We start from the raw sequence: 18,583 nt of genomic DNA, 5'->3' as shown, positions 1-18,583 counted from the left end.
TGCCCCCTTATACATCCAGTGAAATTTTCCTGGGAAAAAACGCTAGGTTTTCTCCTTTTATGGTATGCTCATGAATATATAGATGAGCTGCATGCTGATTGGTTGGTTTTCAACGAGTGAAGCTGTGGAGCATAAACGCAACACGGCCAACACTCACTGAAACATCAAAGGTGGAGACTTGAAATAAAAACGTACAAGTAAATCTATTGCAGGGCTCTCAAGTGTCACGCATTGAGAGTGACAGTTACTCATTTTGGTCTTCTGTCACGCACTCCCGCCACACATTGTATTTCTCACGCGGAAAAACTATTTATAATATATTTAATATGCCACAGCGTCCAACCGAAATTTCTCTGGCCGCGCCTCTCTCACTATGGAACCGGCAGGAATCAAGCGCGTCTCCCCTGGAGTTCTTAGTCGAGCCTGCCACTTATCACCCAATCCAAAAAAAGAAAAGGTCTACACAATAGCTAATCAGAAAATAGCACTATTGTATCTGGGTAAGATTTAATGAAACAACCAATGGAAAAAAAGCATATCCTGGAATTGTTCACGTGATTCTGCTACAACGTCTTCCAAACGTTTCGTTCACCTACAGAGGAAACCACTGGAGCTCGAGCATCACTTTGAGCACAGAGTAAGTCATGATCTCCTGTTTTAATGTTACAACTAATTCACAACTTGTTTGACACAAACAATGACAACTTAGAAAATGTTTCCCAGATAATGAGCATCAGTTGTTCATGTGTCTGTAACTTAATCAACAGTTTTACAGCCTGTTCACTGACAACACCTGCTCAGAACAAGTAGTCTAGGCCAGTGTTTCCCAACCGGGTGATGAGAGTAGGGGTGCCGTGTAAAAGTCCTTCAACCAGTAGCGGACTGGCCATCCACTGGCCGGGAGAATTCCCGGTGGGCCGAGACACGTCTGGGCCGGAGGGCCGCTTGCCTTATAATTTTTTAAACTACTAATAAAATGTCGGCAGAAGATTGAGCGACACTAGAGATGCTCAGATCAGGTTTTTTGGTACCGATCACTGAAATCAGTATCTGCCGATCCGATAATACCGATCACCTTAACTGCAACATAAACAGGCTATATATGTTTCAAGTCAGTCAGTTTCAAGTCAATTTGTCTGCATTTAGGAGGAGATAACAGACAGAATAAAGATAAAAGGTGCACAGGAAGTCAGCAATTAAAAAAAAACTAAAACATGTATATCTATCTGTATAGTGTCTCCCTCACTCACTCACTCTCACATCACTCACTTCACGCACGCACTCACTCGGAGAGGGGGCATACTAGAGTATTCAAACCTTTCTTCTGATCAAGCAGCATCACTGGAAGATTTGCCTTGATAAATATAAGAATATCAGCATTTTTAGGAGTCAACCTGTTCCTCTTCTCATCTAAAATATGTCCTGCTGTGCTGAAAAGTCGCTCGCTATCTACACTTGTACAAGGTGCAGAGAGGAAGACTCGTGCTGCTTGTGCGAGAGCAGGAAAGAGGTCTTTATTGGCCTTCCAAAAAGCAGTGGCTGTCCGTGACTGTTTTTGTTCGAATGCGGGTCTCACAGAGTAACGTCGCACATGTGCGATTCTGAAAATTCCAACCGACTATTTTCCGATAGGCAAAAACTATGACAAACGCTATAGTATGGCTTCAAAATGTACAATTAGAGGCTAACAAGTAACAATAGCAGGGAGTAGCATTGCTATGAGTATTATGCTAGGTTGCTAGGTAACGGAAGCTAACTAAAGCTAGCTAGCTTCCGTTTTGGAAAACAAACTCTGGTGGAAGCGTCGGAAATATTTAGAACTCACGCATCTAAAGGTTAAAGAATCATTTCTTACCATTGGCGGCCTGAAATACCTATCTAACGTTTTATTGAAACGTCTCTGATAGTAGTTCTGCAGAATTTATGTCATCTGATCGGCCATGTTTGATCGGCCGTTTTGAGAACGCCGATCAAAACCGATAATGGGAATATCGGCCGATATGGATTGGCGCCGATCAGATCGGAGCATCCCTAAGCGACACGGTTGGCCGTCCCCCATTTCCCCAAGGCCGGTTGGTCTATTCCAAATGAACGTCTGTGCAGCCATTACCCCGCCCCCTTTGTCTCGCTTACAAAAAAAAAAAAAAAACAGGCTAAGAAACGTAAGGGGCTGAAAAATAAGAGAAAAAAAGACATCATCTTCACTAGACAACGTTTTACCAATTGAAAAACGGCTATGTTTATTTTACATAAAGCTCAAAAAACTATTTTGCACTCAAATAAAGGCCCCAAAATTTCACTCGCGCGTCATGCGTGCTCGCATGAACTGTGAAACTCCCTAACTTGCATTACATCAAACATAGAATGTGGATGCATTGGCAGGGTAGCTGTAGTGGCGTATACGGGGGCCGGTTCTGGTGGGCCAGTCTGGATAAAAGTCCATGGACTTTTAACCCTTTACTCACAGTCCATCCCTGCCTTCAAAGAATTTTCCTTGTAGCTGGATGAGTCGACTGACATTAGTGGGCATGCATGCTCAGCTACTGGCAAATGTTCGATTCGTAGATGGCGACAGCATTGGAGAAACTTTTATTTTGCAAGTCAATGTCTGACAAAACAACGGGAGAAGAAATATGTTGTGTGACAACAGAGTATCTTGAACAGGGGGGGTTGAATTGGAAGGACTGTCACAGTTTATGTACTGATGGGGCCGCTGCCATGACGGGGAGTACGAAGGGCTTCATTAGCAGTCAGAGCGCAAAACCCACATGTGAAAGCCACTCACTGCTTTTTACATAGGGAGGCACTGGCAGCAAAGATGCTCCCGAAGGAACTCTGATGTACTGGACAGAGCAGTAGATATAGGCCTAGTTAATTTCATCAAGGCACGCCCACTGAAGAGACGTCTATTTTTGATTTTATGCGAGGAAATGGGAGTGGAACATCAGAACTTGTTAATACATGAGGCCGTTCGATGGCTATCACGCGGCAAAGTTTTGGCACGACTACAAACTGAGGGAAGAGTTCAAAACGTTCCTCAATCAGGAGAATTCGGGATATGTAGTGCAATAACATTTTTAAACTTTTCTAAGGGTGCCATGACTGAAAAAAGGTTGGGAAACACTGGTCTAGGCAGTGGCGATTTTAGGTTTTGCACTTTTGCAAGGCACTGTATTCATGTCACATTGTCATTGGGGGCTGAGCACCCCTAAAGGTCTGATCCTAGAATCACACATCATGTTCTGAGTCTAGGCCTAGTCATATTTTCGTTATCACACGATGATTGACATGTTGTCACATTATAAACATATTTTTCTAAATAGGCTTAATAATTTTAGTAGCACTAAATACATTTAAGTGTTTTGCATAGTCGATGTTACAGGTCACTTTTAAAATCATGTCATACTTTATCATTATATCCTGGCCATGGATGCATTAATCTTTGCTGCCTTTCAAAGATAAGTAAAAAGCAATTAATTAATTTAGGGGGGGGGGGGGCTGGGGGAGGGGAAATGTCACTCTTGCCTGTCTTCAAAACTTGAGAGCCCTGCTATTGTGTCTACACAACACTGTTTTCAACAGATTGACTACACTACATTAGTTGTTTCCACTTCTGTTGTTGAAGCAAACAGGATCGCCTTAGGTGGGTAATGTTAGCACTACAGCTTAGCAAACAAACTATCGTGATTCAACTCAGCTTCAGTTAGCTCTAGCTATCTTGCTGAAAAATAGATCTGGAGAAACATGCATCTTGAATTGTAGATTTACATGACAACACGGTTATTTATTTGAATGAAACAGTCAGGAACATGAAATAACGTTAGCCCCTTTGCCAATAAACTAGGCTAAATCATCACACATTCTCTCTATGCTCTTGCGTTACCAAGCTAAACTAGTTTACATACCTACAGTCTAGGTGTTTTCGCTATCTAGCTGTTCTTGCATTCCTTGCAAATCAGCTTTAATAAAATAAAGCAGATGAGCTAGAGCAGTGTTTTTCAAACTTTTTTTTCGGCGACCCACATTTTTAAAATGACAAACCATTGCGACCCAAATTATATGAAAAGGGGTGTTTGCAAATATAGGCTACAATTTCCCTATCGTTATTATTTATTTGTTCATGTTTAAACAGAATAATTTGTTCTAATTGTCATCAGTAATAATATACGCCACTACAGCTGCCCTGCTAATGCATGCACAATCTGTGTTTGATGTGATGCTAGTTCGGAAAGAAAGATAGGTACATCCACACTTAATGCGATCGCGCACGCGAGCAAAAATTTTGGGCCTTTATTTGAGCGCAAAATCAAATCAATTTGTATAGCCCTTTTTAAACGCAAGCATGTCACAGAGGGCTTTAAAATTAAGCTTTATGTAAAATAAACATAAGGTTTTACCAATGAAAAAACGTCTGTCTCGTGAAGGTGACGTCTTTTTGTCTAAATTTTTCAGCCCCACCCTTACGTTTCTTAGCCTGGTTTTCCATTGTTATTCTTCTCCCGGTGCTCCCGATGGCCAGTCCGCTACTGCCGGGCTGTGCCGCGGTGGTGGATTTTCAAGTCATATCATTTTAAATTCTCGTGCTGTCAGGGGGTGCTGCAGCACCCTCAGCACCCCTAGTTCCCGCGGCCATGCATATGTATGTATTTATTTAAACAAGTTTGAAGCTCATAATTCGTACCCGATGTTTCTGGTTGGACTTGGACCTCTGTTGACGTGTCTGGCTCTGGCACATGCTTTCATTAAGTACCTTTCTGAAGCCAGGCTAACATAACGACTTACAAACTCCGAAACTCAACACACTTTTTTAGTTTCTAGGTTTTCAGCAGTGAAAAATCTGTTACGCACTTACGCAGGCATCAGACAGCTTTTTCGAACTAGCGTCCGTGGAGAAGCGAACTTCTGATAGGGTGGGCCGACTGCTTGCCTTTACGTGATTCGTCAAGATCTGAGGTAAGTCACGTAGTGATAGGGTCATTACCAATCTCTCTCATGCTGACGCTTTCTCTGTCAGTGGTAGAGTACCGGGCCGGCTACATGCGAGAAGTAGCGGTACGCAAGCAAAAGTGTGTGTACGCTTAAGAATAAAATGTAGAAGCGCCGGTACTGCGTACCAGTGAGTACCGGCCCACTTCGAACACTGCCTATGACAAAATAATTATGAAAACATATTTGAAGACCCAATTTTCATCCCCCGGACCCAGACTTTGAAAAACACTGAGCTAAAGTCTAGCTAACATTGACTAGATGGGCATGAAGTTTGTTTATACCGTAGCGTAGAAGATCCCTGTGCAGTTCGACCCTCGACACATTTGCGCGAACCATTTCACCAAAGACGGTTTTGAAAACCTGGGACAATGTAAAGCAGGATTTGCTATGAAGCTGTTGCTGAAAAGAGGTGCGTTCCGACCTTATGTTCATCACAACCGCAAGCTGTAGTATGATTTTGTTGGTAACAGTTATTAGCAATGCTAACGTATCCTGTATCTAGCACCTGCCTTTTTCCAGTTATTTTAAATAGATAATTATGGAAGCAAATCAGTGACATTATGTTTTGATTTTTATAAGGCATTGAATAGTTAATATTGAAATTTAAACAAGACCGAATTCTCACATGAATATATTTCAATGTAAAATAAAATTCAGGTTGCTCAAATTCGAGTCATGTGATGTAAATGTGATCTTAAAAAATGTGATCTTAAAAAATGTGGTCTTAAAAAAAATGATCTTAACAAATTCAAGCCAAAAAAAATTGAGCCTATGAAATTCGAACCGAAAGATTTCGACCTGAAAAAATTTGAGCCTAAAAAAATTGAACCTCTCAAATTCGACCCGGAAAATTTTGAGTTTCAACAATTCAGAATGTAACATCCGGGATACCAAGGATAGGTAGAGCAATGGAGCAATAGAGAAGAGAAAACGCATGATGACTACCAGGGAAAACAACCATGCTTTGGTGAGTCCGATGTGATCAAATCTTGCATTAAGGCTCGATTGCTCCACCTATCCTTGGTATCCCGCATGTTATAATCGGAATGTTTTCAGATCAAAATTTTTCGTCTCAAATTTTTTTGCCTAGAATTTTTTAAGATATAATTTTTTAAGATATAATTTATTTGACTCGAATTTGAGCAACCTGCATTTTATTTTACATTGAAATATATTCATACGAGAATTCGGTCTAGTTTAAATTTCAATAGTAAGTATTCAATACCTTTTAAAATTCCAAACATTATGTCACTGATTTACTTCCATAGATAATCTAGACAGGCGTTAGCAATAGGCTAGACTGCTATTCGTTTTATGGAAGCTTCCCTTCTAATGCGGACTACAGCTAGTCTAGCTAGACTCATTTGCTAAGTAAGGTATGTTGATGCGTTTAGAAACGTATTTAGCATTCTCAGGGTTCCCATGCTTGCCTTGAAAAATAATTCCATGCTACCTCCTGATTTCCCAGGTACCATATTAAGTGATGATCTATAGGCCCCTGAAGCTTTCCGCCCCCATCCGCGCTCCCCTCCCCTAAAACACACACAACCCCCTAGGACACCTGACTACTTACTTGATTTAAAAGATGTGCCAGTCAAGTCTACATTATAAATTGTAGATTATGTCTTATTGGGTGTGCTTCAAACCTTCGGCGAGAGCACAACCTTTGTTCTCTCACATATATCTTATTATTCTTTTTGCCCCCCTAAGGATCAGTCAATATTTGGACTACATAGACATTGTCGGTGTCAAAAGCTTCGTCTTGGTAGAGATTGAGTTGCTTGTATTATTATTTACGTTCCGTTGCACGGTTTAGGCTGAACAAAAGTTTTTGTGGCAAAAAGTGCCTTGTGTCAACAAAGGATACTCAGTGCCAACGTCACAACGTCAGCACATGTTAGCAACGGCGCATGGATACAACGTGCATAGATGTGCTGTTGCACAGCGAGTATCGTATCGTGCCGTGGTGTACTAGCAGCATCATACATGTACATTTAAGCAAATCAAGACTTGCATGTACAGTAAGTAATGTCACATTAAATGTATTTAAACTCAAGCTTGTGTGGTGCGTCGCTGGCTTCAGTGCCACAGCCTAAACTTTGTCAAAAGAAACATTCTCATTTCCGTCGCTTTCAAACAATCCCCTCACTCCTCACAGTTTGGATAGCCACCGCAACTAGCTTGCTCGTAAAAACTTCTTTTGAATTAGCTATTTCTCCCTAAATAGATGTAAAGCTTATTTACGTTTTTGGAGGCATATTTTCAGTTAGCAGATGGTATTGTTTGAATCGCGATTCCATCTGAAATACTGCCGGTGACAACGTTGTTATAGTAGCTTGTTTCAAAGGGGGTTAATGACAATGAATTATGCAATATGAGTAGGCTAAATGCTTGAAAAATTTCACTAGAAGAGAAAAACTTAAGGGGACGGACCCACCTGCAACCAACGCAAGCAAGCACACCCTACAATTTCCCCAGACATTGTACCCTCTCTAGTTGATAATATCAATGCATGAAATAATGCAACAAGCTGTAGATGAACAACAATTTATTGAACTGGAACTTTGAGACTCATGAGCACTTGGATTGATATATGTTCTCTCTTCCACTCCTCTCCTATCTCATCCTGTCCTCTTCTCTCCACACCTCCCCTCTCGTGTCCGCTCCTGTCTTCTCTTCTTACTCTTCTCAACTCCTCTCCACTCTTCTCCCTTTTCCTCTGTTATCCTCTACTCTCTTATTCTCCTCTCTTCTTATCTTTCATCTTTTCCCCTCTTCTCTTCCCCCTCCCTTTTTCCTTCTGTGCCCTCCTGGCTCCTCCCCCTCTCCACTCCTCTTTCTCTACAGTCTGAAAATCTGAAACAATGTTATTTTGAGTTAAAATTGGTCATCTCCATAAGCTAAAATGCTGTTATATTTGTCTTTAGGAGGGTGACCAAAGATACCTCATTGCTTTAACGTATCTTGAAGCTCTTTCAGGGCTTTGTCTAGAGCTGCCACCTCTTCCATTTATCAGCAACCCCTTTCCGATAGGCATTTGATTTTGACAGCAGTGTAAAATTGTGCTTCTTCTCTGCCATGACTGCCATTTCATGTGCTTCTTTCTCCATTGTTTCAGCGCTTGTCATTACTTTTTGCCACTTTGTTTTCACTTTCTGGATTTCCTGGCAGAGCTCCTCTCAACTTCTTCTGGTCTTCCAGATATATCTCATATCTTGTCCTTGCTCCTCTGCAGTGTTGCTTGAGGTCTTTTGGAAGAGCTTCATCTGTGTGCCCAGCCATTGCTCATGGACCAAGCGCATTGCTATTAGCGTCTTCTCCTGTAGGTTTTCAACAAGCATATTCCTGTTAACAGAGTACCCCCTTTCTACTGCAGGTTGTCCATGAGACAGCGTGAAGAGACATTTCATGATGGTCCACAGTTCTGCATACTCTTCTTTGCCACTGAGATATCTTCCGAAGAATTCATCAAGTCTGCAGCTGTAAACAAATTCTTGGAACTCTGCTTTGTGGTTTGTGTTGACATCGAGTGAGAATGCTTTATACTGAGAAAGGACTTTGTCACACTCTGTGGCAGGGCACCATCCAGCATTGAGGAGAACCTGAAGGAGTTTCTCAAACATTGCTGTTGCACTTTCAGTTTCTGTCACAATCATCACAGGGTCAATGGACCTCATATCCCGCACAGCTGGATACATGAGAGGACTTCTCTCCATCATTTTCTTGCAGGTTATTGCGAGTAAGGAGACACATTATTTTTTGAACTCCACGATTTTCACTGGATTTTCCTGGAGCTTCTCAGATGCAGAGCCTGCTTGGTTGAAAATCCTATGTCCAGGTGTTTGAGTGGGACATGGGTTTGCTTCTCTTGGGGGTCCAGTTTAGTGAGCTGGAGAGGTGTCTTGATCTTTGCCAGCTCTTCTCTCTTGATAAAGCATGACAGCAGGCCTGTCAGGGTGCTTTGGAGCTCCTTTGCTAAGAATGGCACAATTGGGGCATCTGTCTGAAATACCTCCAAAAATGGCTTCAGCTGTCTTGCAACAAAAGTGAAAAACTCAAGTTTAGCCAGGAAAAGAGGGTCTTCGGTTGCCTTCTTGACTGTCAAGTAGGACGCAGATGTTGGCACTTTACTCTTCGGAAGTTTCTTGTGGCTGTGGATGTACGCCATCACAGCTGGCCACACTTCGATTGCCCGCTCAGCAACTTGCAAGTCTTCAACCCATCGAGTGGCACAGAACTTCAGAGGAAATCTTGCCGTTTTAGTCAGCTCAATGAAATCCTCTCACCTTGCTGGCGAGTCATGGAACACCTGCCAAAGCGCTCTCAGCGCATCTCCAATTTTCCAACCTGTTTCCCTCTCTCCGGTCTGAAAACTTCCATGCACAACATGCAGACCACAACTTCCCAGGTTGATGAGCATTGGTGCATCTGGGTCCTCTTTGCTCTTGTCCTCTTGGAATATTCTTAAGAACTTCCAATTCACTGTAGGGCCATCCATCGATATTTGCAGGAGCTTCTTGGGGTCCAGAGGTGACAGGGATCTGTTGATACCCTCCAAAAGCTTCTCGGCCTGAGTGTGTCCTAGGAACTCTGAAGTGAAGTAACGCACAGCTACTTTCCCTTCGCGTTCACTCCAGTAGCGCAGAATGATATCCATCTGTTCTGTTTGTGTCACTTTGTTAAGGCATTCGTCAAAAGACACTACATTACATTTTTCTTTTCTTATGTCTTCGATCAGCTGCTCTTTAAAATGAGGATACAAGCCAAAACATATAAGGTAAGCCGATTTTGTTGCGTAAATGTAAATTGTTTGACAATTTCGTTGTCTCGGAACATCTGAGCAAATGTGTTTGAAATGTCAGAGTTGGAGTTGAACGAGAAGTGTTCCCTTACCATCTTCATGACCCAGTGAATATCTGCTTCAAATACAGCTTGGCTTGAAATAAATGTTTTCCCCTGAGCTCCAGAGACTTTTTCTGTAGGCTGTTCACTGCTGGTACTGGGAACCTGGCTGTCACTTTCGTTATCCTGGCTTGTTGGGCCACTTCTTCCCTTTACTGTTGTTGCAGTCAAGAAATTTGTCATTCTTCTTTCATGATTTAGCTGTCCAGCTACCTTGGTGTGGGTTTGTCCTTTTGAATGGCTCTTGAGGGAAGTGACCCCCATATTGCTGATGTCAAATGACAGTCCTTGTATTGGGAGTCATCTTTCCAATAGGACTTAAATCTGCAGCTTGTCATTGTCACTCACTCCTGTAATGCATCCCACATTTGAGATTATGAGTCTTACGTAGAAGGGGTAGTATGCCTACTCTTACTCTGTAAAAGCTTTTGTAAATCAAAGTAATGAACCTAAAAGGGAAAACATAAGGCCGGTTCCCCTGTGGTTCCTCAGTACAGCAACCTCACTAGTAAGCTTAGCTTAACAGTATTAATGTATAGAATCAGTCTGGTCATGATCAATGATTTTTTTTAAATGTCTCACAAATGTTCCTATTTAGTAGTATCATTTTTTTAAAGAAAAAAACGAAAAATCACAAAATAGCTAAAAGTAGATATAAGAATGAATGTTACAAAATTGATCAAGATTAGACTCGTCATGTCAACTAGTATAGACGTAATGTCACAGCCTAATGTGAAAATGTATTGGTAGTTAGCTAGCATTGCAAGCTAGCCAACACTAGCTATTTAGTTAGCAAGCTGAATGTTAGCTGAATGCTAGCTAGCAAGTTGCAGCTAGCTAGTTAGCAAGATTGCACTGGTTACTAACTAACGTTGATAAACCCAGGTTTACCACACAGTTAAAACACAGCTATTGTTTCAATGTAGGTGTCAAGGCTCCCGTGTTGGCTGGGAAATGCATGTATTTGACCCTTCTATTGAGATCGCGAGTAACGTTTCTCGGTTATTATTCCCGACATCCACCAATCCGAAACTATACTTTTAAAGTCCATATCACCAGGTTGCCTGCATCAAATTCCAATCTACCAGATAGGATGCCAAGAGCATGCTCTACAACATGGGATCAGTGGCGACTGGTCATTAGGGGTAGGTGGGGCAGTGCCCCACCTACCCCTGCAACAAAATTATGTTATTTTTTATTTCTCTATTTTTTTTCGTTTACTTCGAATCATTTATTATCTATGAATATAGCATCTTCCTAAATTGTTTCGTTTCATTTGTTTGTGTTAGGATTTTATTTCCTGTTCATTGGTCCCTGCCTTGCTGCTTCAGACTGCGTTCTGCCGATTCGAGTTAGCAGAGGCTAATCGTGAAGGTGGGGCTCTGGTGGGGCTAGCCCCTCTCTCACAATGCAATGTACATTGGACGAGGAAAAGTATTAATACGCATGCTCAGAATGTAATGCAATGTAATGTGGATCACACAAATTTGATGCCAAGTGGGCCTGAGAGCCGGTTGCCCCACCACAGCGTCCTTTCGTATTTCAGACCTGATTGTCTGTCTTTCTTTCTGGCGCCAACATTAGTCGGCAAAAAGAAGAGCGTGGTGGGGCTAGCCCCTCTCTCACAATGCAATGTACATTGGAAAGTATTAATACGCATGCTCAGAATTCTAATCCATCAATGTAGATCACACGAATTTGATGCCAAGTGGGGCAGAGAGCCGGTAGCCCCACCACAGCGTCATCTTGTATTTAATACCTGTTTGGCTGTCTGTCTGTCTGGCGCCAACATTAGTCAACAAGAAGAAGAGCGAGTAGTCCTTTTTTGCTATCTTCTGTTGAAATACTACACTACCCAAAATCCTAAGCAAAACAACACTGATATCTCTGATTGGTCGAACTCGCGGTTACCATGGCGACGTTTACCACCCCCGTGACCGGTTTAAGCGATCTGAAGGTTAAAATGTTAGTTTGAGCAGTAAAAGAAATGAAACGCACATATGCCAGTGGTGCTGAACATATCGGACAACAAAAGAAAAGCTTATTCAGTCTACCAAAAGTGACCTCTTTCTTTGGTCCAGTATCTGTAGAGCTAGCTCTAACCCTGCGCCCGGTGACCTGCATGTCCACCGTGCTGAAACGCGGAGCCCATCGTTGCTATTTATGATACCAGTAGTCTAAGTTCGGTTCAGTGTCAGTCAGACACTTTTTCTTTGCTTTTGTTAAATAATTCAAGTTGAGGGGATGTTCGAGTCAGCCCAGACAGCTGAAAATATACTGCGCTAATCAATTATCTAAGCAGTGAAGTTACCGAAAGGGCGAGGCTTATTCCAACATAAAACGCTGTATCGTTTTAATAAAATAAGGTTGGATTATTTCTATGTTTAGTTGCCTGTTCATGAAGATGAAAGTGCACATAATTAAATAATAAACCATTGATGCAAACCAACAGGAATCTTCAACAAACCAACAGGAATTCTGCTCTATTATGTTTTATGTGGGTAGGGCCCCATATAGTTATTGAAACAAGCCCCCAGATGCTTAACCCTGAGAAGCCTGACACATCAACTAATAGACAGAAAATTAAGTTTTTTGTTATTTTAGTGTTTAAGTGTTTATTTTAGTGTTTATTGAACCTTTAGTCAAAACCGCTTTGTTGGGGCTGTCAGTGGTGTTGAGCTCATTGCTGTTCGGGTATGGCCCTGTAGGCAAATTGGTTCTGAGCTTGGTTGCATTCGTAATTTAGGTTTGCAAATGTGACAGTGGTAATTTTACATGTGTGTGTGTGAGAGAAGGAGAGCAATTACACAAGAAGGTCTCTCAAGTAGGCCCGTGTAGGCTACTACAACACCTGGTAGAAGCAAGCCGCTCTGTCGTTAAAAGTGTTTTGTGGAGCCACGCTTTTGTTGATGTGTTAAATAAACACATCAATAGCAAGAGTGAGTTTTGTATCCTATATTTCGAAATGGTTTGTGTTCCACCAATTTTTTACATATAAAAACGCCACTGCATGGGATCATCCATTTCTAACTACAGTAAAAGCTGTTCACATGTAAATGGTTTTTATAAACTCATCTTAATTCTGTGCTCAAAAGTTTCATTTTATTACTATTTTACACATCATCCAATAAAATTTTCCAGGACAACTGTTTCAATTTCCATGTAAGTGTTCACTTTTGCTCAGTTTCCATGACTTTTCCAAACCTGGAAAATGAAAAAATTAATTCCATGTTTTCCAGGTACCGTGGGAACCCTGATTCTACCTATGCTCCGGCTAGGGGAGCGTATTCGAAAAGCTCTGTTTACAGTGTTCGAATACGCCGTATTAGTGTGGACGGGAGGTGCAAACGCAGACATATGTATGCGTTTCTAAATTTACCCGGGCTAGTGTGGACGGGGCCTTAATAAACAGTTGTAGTTTGCAAATAAATCTATAGAGTACAACCATACAACAGAACTCAGATATAGTCCAGTCATTTTAAGCCAAAATGGGGGTCAACCTAGGACAAATTGCAACAGAAGCAAACTCAACTGATTTTGTATCCTCAATATGTCCTGAGTAAGGAAAAAAAAACATAAGAATCCCATTAGGGGAAAGTGTAAAAAAAAAAAGCCTATTCATACGCCTATTCATTCTTTTTCTCATGTGAATAGGGTAACATTTTTAACCTTTAGATATCACCATAAAAATTACTAAATTAATTACTAAATTACGAACAAAAAATGTATTAGGCCTACAAGTTTTTAGAAATTGTTTGTTAACATGGGCATCGGAGTGTTCTTGTTTCTCGTAACATAGCAACCATGGTAAACATTTCTAGCTTTCAGGTTCAAGATAGAGAAACTAATCGCCTGTGTGGCTGCATATCCAGTCCTGTACGATACTCTGTATTTGTACAGAGACATTAATAAAAAGAATGAGGCCTGGCGCAGGGTTGCCGACGTTGTCGGTGCTCCTGGTGGGTTTTTTGTACTTTCAAATTCAGTCTCGTCACATTACGTAACTTCGTTCTGTGGTACAGTAACTAGCTACTAGTAGCTAGCCCGGCTAGGATTCCCTACAGTCGTCGTTCGACAGATTAGTAGAGACTTTGAGTAATATAATAAAACGTGTTTACACGTCAACGTGTATGTCTATTAAACATTTTTGTATAGGCTACAAGTTGCATTTTGATCGATATTGCGACTAAGTAAACCCAAATCTGCACACTTTTCCATGACGTTATACGAACTACAATAGTGGCTTTAGAGAACTACAACTCTGCATTAATCTGTCTGACATCCTTCTCCAACCAGGAGTCCGCAAATTTACATTTACATTTAGTCATTTAGCAGACATTTCCCCATTTCGGAGTCTGTTTCGCTGCGACATGTAGAGGGCGACACATCACCCAACAGTGCATTTCGAAAAATATGTGACTCGCTGACCGAGCATGTCGTTGTTTATAATATGGGGAGGAAAATACATATATTCAGGCACTTTTTGGAGTCAAACTCTTTGGACAAAGCTTGAACAAAATTTAATACCTCATAAAATCGGGATTAAGACTTTTTAATACCTTTTAAGGGCCTTAATTTTCAAAAAAATTGATTTATCAACTTTTAATACTTTTTAAGACCCCGCGGATACCCTGTAGTAGGTGTCCGTATATCACCGGATAATGGACACCCCTGCAACCCCTCTCCACATCTGGTGTACCAGCAGCCATGGCTTGCAGAAAAGTGCGGGCATGAGCATGTACGGCATTCTTATCTGAGTGTGACAACATTCTCAGCTGGTTAAATTTTGGCCAGAGGAATGTTGCGATCTTGTGGAGGTCCTATATTATCACTTTACGCTCGAGCCAGTCTTCGTGCTGTTTACGCACGACAGCTTGCTGAGGAGAGTCCAGGGCATTGGGCTGACAGTGGCGTTTCAGTTTCTCACACCAGACACACACACACTATTAAGTGTAATACTCCCTCATGTTCCCGCTATGCTTCATAAAACGGCATCAGAAAGTCTATCAAAAAGCCCAGTGTCCGGTGCTATTTTTTCAATGCGCGCGCTCTCTCCTCGTGCCTCCAGCTTTTCATGGAGCTCATGATAAATGGCCTGTATAGAAGTCAGTGTGAGGTACACCGTACTGAACCAAGTGTTTCCCATTTGCAGCAATGTTGTTGACAGTTGCGCAGCCAACCCGACTGTTTAACGTACCTCACTAATGACTTAGTGTGACTGTGTGGTCAAGTGTGTGAAATTCCATCAGCCCACGTGGGTAGTCGGGTCAGAGCATGACATATGGTACATCATTATTTTATTATTTTAATATTTAGCATTGTTTGATTTATAAAAAGTGTATTAATGTACAATTTTATGTTTTAATGTAGACGTTTTAAATTACATTCATTTTATGTAACATTTGAGGCTAAGACCCTCCCCCATTTGTCTGCAAGAGTGCACGTTCATCAGTCTGAAATAAACGGCTGATGAAACAGGTTGGTTAAAGTTGACTCCTATAATTTCGGTTCTGAGTTGTGAAATACATATATGTATGTAAAAAAGCAAGTGTAATGTAATTAATGTAACATAAACATGCCTACGTTTTGCTCGACGCAAACTGCGTGATTCAATTGTATTATTTTGTTTAGTTTATTGTTCACATCATGTAGCTACATGCTGCCATTAGCTTAGCTTTGATGTTTAGCCTGTAGTACTGTAGCGTCACTGTGTCCAATCCCGACCGGTTTTTAGCAAACATTCTAATAAAATGCCACTTCAAATATTGATAAAAATAATCGTATCACGTCTTCAGTTGATTTACTGATTTCACGTTAAGCTTTAACTTCTTACCTTTCAAGCTAAATATTGTTTAAAAATTTAGAGTTAGCTTAGCCTTTACTAGAGCCGGTCAAAAGACGCTGGCGCCGGTAAATTAGCCGTGCGCTACCCTTGTCAAAACCCGACCGCACTTCTAAACACTGGCCGCTCAATGCTGTCAACATATCCGGGGACGTAGTTATGTCCTCCACAATAAGATATCACGCTTCAACATCTCCAAACTATGCGATAAAATCTCAATTTGACTGTATACCACCACCTGCTGGATGTTTTGTTGAACTCTTCTCTAAGTTTGCTAGCCCCCATCCCTTCCTCCCCTCGACTACAGATCACGTCACACATGATCGTGTATTTTCATTGGCAAGATAAAGTAGTGTTAAGCTAGCATTGAAATACACTCATATGAGTGTCGCAGAGTGATCTTTCGGCCAAAGTAACTTTCCTATATTATTTAGACATGTAAACGTCCATATGTTCATGAAATTTTACACGTAGATTGTTTGGTATGCCTAAAATAATACTACTTACACTTTGCTGGCGATAGCAAAAGAAAATGCTGGCAAAAAGGACGGAAACTGAGTGTCCAAACCCCGTTCGGGTTTGGACAATAGTAGTTTACAGCGGTCGGGATTGGACACAGTGACGTTAGTTAAGACTGCGATTCTGTGCCTATCAGTGCTGTCTTTACCACAGTGGTTACATTAGCAGCAGAAATGGTATCTCCTATGTCCGGAGCACCGTCGGCTTTGGATAACTCGGCAATGTCGAGTCCAATGGTGCAGTACCGTATTAATGACATGGTTAATGCAGTCCAATCTCTGGTATGGCCGCAGAGCTAATTAAATGTTTGCCCCCTCATCGGTCACCCATACAATTTTGCTGAGAGGAATCGTCAAGGCCAAACTTTTTCACCAGTAGTTTCAGTATCTCCAGTCTGATATTTACTCCCTCGCTATAGCCTTCTGATAGTTCAGCACCGCCACTGAAATAACACACAATCAATGGAGGGAAAGGAAAACATTTATTCTTGACAATAAGTAAGCAAGTACCGTATTTATTCGAATAAACGCCACCCTCGAATAAACGCTTCACCAAAAATGAACGTTGTGTAATAAACGCCGCCCTCGAATAAACGCTGCACCTAAAAAATCTGTAAACGGTTATTTAATTGGTTAAATTAAACCCCAGTATTTATTACACATGTAGGGCCTACATAACTTTCTTTTTGAAAGCTAACGTGTATGAACATTTAGGCATGCTGCTTCAGATTTCTACACAATGTATTTGAGACAGTTGTACTACCAACACACACCTAATTGATAGCCAATGAGAAAGGGAGTTGCCGCACTCATAGACAAACAGAATAGACAAGGAGGTCAGCGGTAGTAAATGAAACCTGCGTTTTTAGCAGCATGATTCATTTGTCACAATGCCAGCAACGAAGTTGTCTATGGCTGCACTGCAGCTACAATTCACGAGATAAACTGATAACTATGACAGATTATAAAATCCTGCTTTGCTCCAAGCAATACTAGTAACAGTTACAAATGTTGATTACTGGATTTCCTTCACCTAGTAAGGACGTCGGAGGGGAAAAAACTGAATTTAAACTGGATGCAAAAATAGAAATCAACACAAAAGCTAGTTTCAGGGGTACAAATACCTGGTAAGACTGATGAAGAGGTGACACCAATAAGCTTCACATAGGATGAACCTGGAACTGACAAATCTGGCTCATTCTCACTTTCTTTATCAATGTCCTGTTCACCCTTTTCACTTTCAGGAAGCTTGGCTGATGGCCTAGCCTAAAATGAAAAACAGCACAACATTAATCACAGCAAACATCAAAGCACAGGAGGGGCATTGAATGAGAATATTTTATCGTAACACAGCTTTCAATTAAATATAAATCTGAAGCATCTATCTATAAATCATTTGCACCTACCTGCTCAGGTAGGTGCAGGGTTGTGAATGCTGCCTCAGGGAAATATGACAGAGCTCTGTAGCCACAGCTGGCCACCTCATGGTCCTGTAACACATACAGGGATTAACAATCAACCAAAACCTCCATCTTTTCACTCACTCTTTACTGTCTTGTCGAATATAATCTTTTTATTCTGTCTCATCAAAACATAGGCTCACAATTACAAATTTGGAGGACATGGGTCTAATATGACTGATGGTCATAGGTCCCATACACATTATCCAATGGCTAGAGTATTGGTCTGGTCTAGACATCACAGACTGAAACCTACAATCTACATCTGATGGGATAAGTAAAGGTTTTTGGAAAAGTTGGCAGCCCTGCACACAGTTTACTCCACTTCTGTAATTTCAGGAAGCCAGCAAAGTATACTTGCCTCAAGCTAAATATGTAAGTACTGAATAAAATAAGAAAGTGGGAAAAATATGTAAATAATAAGGGTTATACACTATGACATATGACACCAACCTTGTTCAGAGCATAGCCCCAGAGCAAACTGGTCACCTGCTCTTTGAGTTTCTGAGAAAGTACAAAACATGTACTTTTGAGTTAGAAGAGTACTTGACAATGGATATTATGAGGCAATAAAATGATAGTGCCGTTGTAGTGACTAACCCATTTAATCAAACCAAACAAGTTAACTTTAGAGATTAAAACACAGTAAGTACAGTATAAAAGTATGGTAAAGTATTATGTTAACACTTATAGAGGTACCTCATACTCTTCAGACTTTACAGTCAACTGTGGGACCAAAGCCAGGAGGTCAGCTATGGTCTTAATCACCAGGGTTCTGGAGTCACAGCTCAGCTTGGAGCCAAGGGTCTTCCACATAGAAAAAATGTCTACTACCTGCAAGACAATTGATTAAAAAACACATACAGTTTGTT

The 18,583-nt window shown here is 41.1% G+C and overlaps 1 protein-coding gene across 2 annotated transcripts in view; it reads right to left on the bottom strand.

Annotated features, from left to right (window-relative positions):
- The window catches only part of focad (focadhesin), a 128,977-nt gene that overhangs the window by 43,929 nt on the left and 66,465 nt on the right, over positions 1-18,583 (bottom strand). For both annotated transcript variants that reach the window (XM_067261178.1, XM_067261179.1), the window contains exons 15-18: positions 18,411-18,545; positions 18,165-18,215; positions 17,658-17,741; positions 17,376-17,517 (exon numbers count right to left, since the gene is read on the bottom strand). In XM_067261178.1, the coding sequence (XP_067117279.1) occupies positions 17,376-17,517; positions 17,658-17,741; positions 18,165-18,215; positions 18,411-18,545 (412 nt within the window). The remainder of the gene's footprint in view (positions 1-17,375; positions 17,518-17,657; positions 17,742-18,164; positions 18,216-18,410; positions 18,546-18,583) is intronic.

Source organism: Osmerus mordax, chromosome 23 (assembly GCF_038355195.1).
Source record: "Osmerus mordax isolate fOsmMor3 chromosome 23, fOsmMor3.pri, whole genome shotgun sequence".
Taxonomy (NCBI): domain Eukaryota; kingdom Metazoa; phylum Chordata; class Actinopteri; order Osmeriformes; family Osmeridae; genus Osmerus; species Osmerus mordax.
This window is presented reverse-complemented; position numbering and strand designations above follow the sequence as displayed.